At 47.2% G+C, this 7,233-nt stretch overlaps 1 protein-coding gene across 1 annotated transcript in view; it reads right to left on the reverse strand.

Moving 5' to 3' along the window:
• Positions 1–4,907, reverse strand: part of LPCAT2 (lysophosphatidylcholine acyltransferase 2) — a 29,531-nt gene extending 24,624 nt beyond the window's left edge. Inside the window, exon 1 of the mRNA XM_056500805.1 lies at positions 4,725–4,907. Within this exon, the coding sequence (XP_056356780.1) occupies positions 4,725–4,832 (108 nt within the window). The 5' untranslated portion in view covers positions 4,833–4,907. The remainder of the gene's footprint in view (positions 1–4,724) is intronic.
• Between the last annotated feature and the right edge of the window lie 2,326 nt (positions 4,908–7,233).

The raw sequence follows: 7,233 nt of genomic DNA on the forward strand, positions 1-7,233 counted from the left end.
CAGCACACTAGGTTAGAAACTGTATCCTGAAGGCTGGCCTTTGTGGTGCAACAAGCACTGTGCAGATTGAGCAAGGCTGGGCTGGGAGCTGTGTGAGCACAGCCCAGCACTCCAGGAAAACCAGGAAAGGGCTCAACTCCCTTTGGCACTAATCCAGCTCACTGCCACTCACTGATGAGGACCAGCTTGTGTGCAAACCTATGCAAAAACAAAACACCCCCCAAAAGAACTGCAATAGTGATTTCTGGAAATTTATTTGGGCTGTTTCTTCAAGTGCCTCAAAACTTACTGACAGCTTGGCACAGACTGACTGCTCCACCAGGTCAAGTGTATGGGAGAAGCTACTGAAGGAGAGTTAAGAGAATTTACCTTATTCTTGTAAGCTTGCTATGTTTTATGCTTTACAAGCTTTTAAGAAAATCTACAACTGAACAACAGTGTTCCTCTCTCAAAATCAACCTTTCTAGTCAGCTCTTTAACAACAGCCTCTTACTGTACAGAAAAAGCAAGGCTTTTTGTAAGTTAATTTTACAAAATAGCTTGCAACCTCCTAGAGCTGTGATTATTAACTTCACAGTGGATTTTAATTTACCTCTTTTCTTTAAAAAGGAACAAGTGTAGAATATTTGGAAATAAGCGCCTTAGTGTATATTTTATCAAATTTTTTCATACAGTCAGTTGCTCCTCATTTTCCTTTCACCAACACAGTCCTTTCCCTCCCACCAAACCCCTTCCATCTTCATGTACTGTCCCCTTACCCTCCTCTTGTCAATATTCAGGAGGGGCTCTGCCATCTGGCTCTAAGCCCTCTGACACTGATGAGGATTAAGATGAATTTGGGGCCTTCAGGACTCGCTTCTGTGTTACCACAGGCACAGTGACAACAGACCAAACATGACAGTGGATCCAGGGAGGAAAGTGAGATAAACATGATAAGCAGGTACACTGTGTTGATGTTGATGTTCTGCAAGCACTGCCACACAATGAGCTTCCAGGAGTGATCTGAACACCTAGGTCTGATTATTTCTTTCTTTTATTTAACATTCTGGGTAACTAGCTATGGAATTCTAACCATGGCTTTATGGACAACAGGTAAAGGACTGCTCCAGATAACAGAAATGAGCATAATGTGTTTGACCCTAGAGATATATTGCTCCCACTCACTCTGGTGCCAGCTGTGGCAAATTTGAAAAAGTCAAGTAGGGAGATAAACCAACAAAGACTCCTTGCTTGTCTCCCAAAATTAGATTTTTTTTTTCTCTATATGCACCCTCTTTTATTATGATCTATAGTCCAGTTCAGCATTTCAGCTGCATTCAGTTATCCAAAATAGGCAGTGTAAGCATAAATCAGTGTGGTTTGACTTAAAATAATGCATTTCTTCATGAAAAAAGAATATATATGTACTGACCTAAAATGAAAAATAAAGGATGCAATAGCAAAAACAAAACAATCTCTTCTCCAAAACTTTAATAAATTCATTAATCTCTTTTAGGCAGATGCACAGGTGGTACTGATTTGCTGATGCAAGCTACTGGCTTTCTAGGTCACTGTGTAATGAAGCAGAGTTGGTTTCTGCTCCATCAGCTGCAGAGTAGGGTAAGAAAAGGACAGAAAAGAGAAAGGTCAAGGTAGACTAGAAAAGGGAAGGCATAGGAGAAAAACATACAGAGAAAAATACGAGGCTTAATTACTACTCAGTAGGATCAGAGCTATTCCAGCTTCTGTGCAGTAATCACCAAGATAGAATTATTCTGAGTCATCCAAAGAACCTTTTCCCACAGACTGAATCACCCATGTACTTTCTGTTTACTGTGTCTGCAATAACTGCAGCAGGCCTGGCAGTCTGGGTCCCACTCCCACAGCTGATCCTTGATCAATACATGGGATTATACCTCCACTGATGGTAAGAACCCGGAGAGTGGAAAAGCAGGTCTCTCAGAAAGCCACAGAACTTCACATGAAATTTTGTTCAACTTTAGCTGCTATCTGGGAAGCAGCAGCAGAGCAGGCAGGGGCCAGAATGAAGCCCAACTCCCACTGAAATATTTTGACATCTGAAGCTGTGATCAGCTTCAGGTCCCCCACAGCAGTGCACACAGGGCAAGAAGGTGCTCTATAAGCATCCAGAGGATGCACAGTTCTGCCAGACAGTCCAGCTGCTTGCTTCCAAAAATACTGCTTTTAGCATGCTGGCTGTGGTATTACGTAGTTCACCATTGCAGCAGTCCACTGAGCACCTCTTCTGAATAAACTGGAATCCAGTAATGACTTAACTAGATTTTGTGCCTTGCATTTGCAGTTCAGAACTCAGGACAGCAGGTGAGCAATCAGGAACAAAAGAACTGAAACTAAAACACAGGAAAAATCTCAAGAATGAATTGCAGCCAACTTCAGTCAGAGGATAAAAACCAGAAGTATTTGACAACTCTTTTAAAATAAAGATGTTTAGGACAGCCCAACTGACCCTTGTTTTGCACGTTCTAAATAAAAATGACAAATAAAGGATGGCTTGCAAAGTACTAACAAGGACTGGCAAGAAATTGTAAAATCTTCTCACTCTACTTTTCAGTCTGGCTGTTTTTATATTTGAAGCTGAATGAAATGCCAACTGCTACCCTGTCTCACTTTCAAGCTCCACTCATCAGGCACACAGCAGCCTTTACATTCAAGGTCACCAACACAGAAATCCTGCTGTGGACTCCCAAAGAAGGAGGGTTTTGAAATTGTGTGTTTGTATTGGTGTATGTTAAAGCAATACTACAGCAAGAGGACACAACAAGACTACCCCTAACATGCAAGAATGGAGAAACACTACACTTGACGCAAATGGAAAGAGAAAGGAGACTTCTCTTTTCTGAAGTTCACAGCAACACTGTCTGGTATGGCCTTGAATCCCAGCAGGTCTGACTGGCAGTGCTGAGAAGAGAGGAGCAGAGGTTGACAGGACAAAGCAATCAGCAGGAAGTATCCTGGTCCTTGTGACCATAGGGTGAAAAGAACAGAAGGGAACAAACCACAATACATGAAAGGTTCTCTCTTGTGTGCTTTTCTGCTTTGCAATTCTGTGACTGTTTTGCTCCTCAGCTCACTAGCACCAGGTCCTAACCCAGACGGGTGCTTTTCCTTCCAGGTGCATTACAGAGTAACCTAAAAGTGCAAGCTTTTCAAAGTAGTCTGTGCATCCTCCAGAAAGGACAGCCAGCACAGAAAGCTGTCCATTTCTGGAACCTCATTAAGAAACTGGTTCCTTCAGGGTTCATGCCTAAAGCTACTGATTGAGATGCACTAGAAAAATGTTCCAGGCTACAAGTAAAATATAGGGGATAAAAGGACTTGAAATTGTTTTCCAGGTTTCTCACACTTCCTCTACCCAGCTACCTTCAGGGCAAACACTGTTTATAACTTGAGGAAGATCTATATGAAACATAAAATATTTAGTTGTACATCAGTTTCAGATATTTATAACCATCAGCAGAAAATGTTGTAATTTCACCTACACACCAATATCCTCATTGTCCTCAATCATATATTAATATTTGGTTCATCAACTAATTTTTAAAGAATGTTTTTAAGAATCAAAGCTTTTTTAGTTGCATGAGTATCCTGTAAGTCTTGTGCATGCTTGTACACAAGCCATACTGGGACAGGTCTCAGCTCAGAGGCCTGACTCAATCCATCCAGTGACACCAGTCAGTGACCCAGTGGAACAGGGGGTACCATTTTCTCTTGTACTCCCTGCAATGTGGAGCCGAGAGATTCACTCATCCCTCCCCAACCCAGGCATAAAATCACCCTAAAGCCAGTCAAGCATCTGAAACTGCATGACTGAAAAATTATGTTCTGTTTTATCTTTTCATATCAGAGGAAAGCTGACATCCTAACTCTAGAGCTGAGGCATCTGACATGACTGATTGATAGGTAGTATTTAATTCTTGAAGCCGGACTCCGTTTTCTCTAGGAGGGATGTGTTATCAGCAATAATTGCGCAAATGTTTCCAAAAGCTTGTTTTCCACCTTGTGCTAACAGTTTTAAGTTTGAAGTCAGCAACCCTCTGTGCATGCGCTGAGCAAGCATGCAGCTTGTGGTTTCTGAAAGGCTGAAGAACTTAATTTCAAAAAGTGACTTTTTTATGCTGATCACCCTTTGCATCTTTGACTTAAACTTGATCGCGATTATTCCTCTCTAGATTAGATCAGAAAGCAAACTACGCCGAACAGGGCAAGGAAATGTTATCACTGCAGCCTGTTCCCGGCAAAGCCAGGAGCTGCAGATGTGATGCAGAGCCGGGACTGCTCCGCTTGCACGGGTTGGGCACGGGCGGTACCGGGCACGGGCGGTGATGGGCACGGGCGGTACCGAACACGGGCGGTACCGAACACGGGCGGTACCGGGCACGGGCGGTGATGGGCACGGGCGGTACCGGGCACGGGCGGTACCGGGCACGGGCGGTGCAGGACAGGCCGGGCCCGCAGCCCCGGCTGCCGGCGGCACTTTCAAACCTCGATGGCTCACATCGCGCTCTGCCCCGCCAAGGGGGCTCGACAGCCGCAGTGCCCCGCAGCCCGCGGCGCTGGCAGCCCGCGGCGTTCCGGGGCGAGGCACGGAGCGCCGATCCCGAGCCGCGCCCGGGCTGAGCCGTGCCCCGGGGCGCCGCGCCCGCCCCGCCGCGCTCCCCCGCGCATCACGGCCCGGCGGCCTCCCCGCCCGGCCCCGGCCTTACCCGCAGCTTGTCGGCGGCGCTGAGGCGGCCCGGGTGCACGAAGGGGTTGAGCACGGTGGGCGGGCTGAAGGAGTGCTGCCTGGGCAGCGGCAGGACGCGCGCCGCCATCGCCGCGATCCCGGCGGCTGCGCATGAGCCGGCGGCGGAGCCCGGGGCCACGGCTCCGGCCGGCCCTGCCCACCGCGGAGCCCCGCCTCGGGCAGGTGAGGGCGGGCGGGCGGCGGCAGCGCTGGGCTCCGTGTGCCCGCAGCCCTGCCCGTGCCCTGCCCCGTGATGAGCTCCGTGTGCCCGCAGCCCTGCCCCGTGCTGGGGTCTATGTTCCTCCGTGTCCCGCAGCCCTGCCCCGTGCTGGGCTCCGTGTCCCACAGCCCTGCCCGTACCCTGCCCTATGCTGGGATCCGTGTCCCGCAGCCCTGCCCCGTGCTGGGCTCCGTGTCCCGCAGCCCTGCCCCGTGCTGGGCTCCGTGTCCCACAGCCCTGCCCGTGCCCTGCCCCGCGCTGTGCGCGCTGCCCCCATCGCAACTGAGCCGCGTCCGCCGGGGGCGATCGCTGAGCGATGTTCACAAGCAATGCGGGCCGATATGTGGGAGAGGGGCAAGCACGGTCATAGCACAAGCAGATGTCGTTTCTAGGAGAATGGTGCATTTTCACCACTGCGCAAGGCTGGTACAGTGATTCTGGTTCTCGATGCGCTGCAGCCGTTCTTTGGTGCTGGGTGTCCCTGGGATCCTGCCGCCCGCCCGGAGGGATGCGCCAGGAGCGGCTCCGCAGGGCGGGCGGTGCGGTGAGCACCGTCCTCGGGCACCTTCTGCCGCCCTGCCTGGCGCTGCTGCTGCGCTCGGTCCGAGAGGAAGTTGACGCTGACCGCATTTGGGAAGCAGGCTTTGGGTTCTCACAGGAATCCAGTGCTGGGGCCGAGCCGCCAGTCTGTCCGTGCAGCGAGCTTCTTCCGTGACATCGGTTCAAACGCTTCCTTTTGCTATGGTGCTTTTCCAATTTCTCCTTCACACGAAAATATTGGTACTTCCTGGCACAACAGTTGTCTGTATGTTGCTAGACTGTTCGTGTTGCTGCAATGAAACTATAAATATCTCATAGCTCAGCTCCCACTTTGACGTCTCTGCTTCCACAAAGATGCCATCAGCATTCACAAAAGTTAATGATTATAAAATTATTATTTGTGTTTTGCAACAGTAGGTGCTTAAGGAGTAGTCATAATGATATATTTGGGCTAAGTGAAGCCTACCTATAATAGAAGCTTGATGAGTGTAGGATTTCCCTTGGCTGGTTTCCAGGATTTCCCTGTGATTGCCAGTCCTTGAAACCAGCGTTGTCCCCTGAAAAAACAGAGCTGTGAATGAACTGGATCAGCACAATCATCACAGAAAGCAAGGCTTCCTCCAGAAAAATGATCAATTCTACCTCCATCACTCTTGGCAGATGATTTTACAAGCTCTTTTTAAAAGCCCATGACTTCCCTAGCTGATTTGTTCCAGCACTGCTCTGGTAATGTCTTGAAATTATTTTTTGCTGTATCTGGGAAGAATCTCGCTCATTGCAGATGATATCCACCCTCAGTGAATGAAAGAACTGGTCCCTTTCCTCTCTGCAGCTAGTTTTTGCACATTTGTGTAGTGTTATGATTCTCCTATACTTTCACCAGACTAATGTTTTCAGATTTTCCCTCCCGGGTGATAGTTTCTGCATATCTGAGCATTCTTAAATCTTTCCTCTGGCTTTTCTCTAATGCGTCCACACCTTTCTTGAGGCTCCCAAACAGGAAATACTACTGCTAAGAGGCCTGACCAGTGCAACTGAGTGGGCAGGAAGGATTAATTTGTGTCTGACAAATTATATTATTGTATCACTATATAATAGTGTCTGCTTTTTTTTTTTTGATCCTGTGACTCACACTGCAGATTTGCAGACATGATGCTTTTTATATATAGATTAGTGTTTCTGGTGACTTGTACATTTCTTGAAAACAATAATATTGATTATAAATTTTCTATTCTTCTGAGGCTGATTAGCTACAGCGCCATTTGAAAGGCTTAACATCACAAGTACCAAAATGCAAACACAGTGCAAAAACACTTTTAATGTTCAGAACATGTGAGACAGTGTGATCATATTTAATTATTTGGCTAGATTAGGGTCAGCATCTCTTTTGAATATTAATTCCTTTAATTTCTATGAATCTATGGTAAATTGAATCTTGTTCAATGGACTGCTAACATAAAACACCACCAAGCTTGTGCAAAGCTGATATCTGGAATCTTTCACCAAAAGCTTTATATGGACAAAAACTAAAGATGGACATAAGTATAAGGGAATAAGGGAATCAGTAGCATTAGCTTGCTACTCGTTATTTTTCTTTTACAACTTTGGTTCTGCAGATCACTAGGACAATGTATGTTTTTCCTGAGGAGCTTACCCTAGATTCTGCCTAGAAAGTCTAGAAGTGGCTCTGGAGCAGGTGTAGTTTCTGTATACAATCCAAATGAATCAT

The sequence above is a fragment of the Oenanthe melanoleuca genome, chromosome 11 (assembly GCF_029582105.1).
Source record: "Oenanthe melanoleuca isolate GR-GAL-2019-014 chromosome 11, OMel1.0, whole genome shotgun sequence".
Lineage (NCBI taxonomy): Eukaryota > Metazoa > Chordata > Aves > Passeriformes > Muscicapidae > Oenanthe > Oenanthe melanoleuca.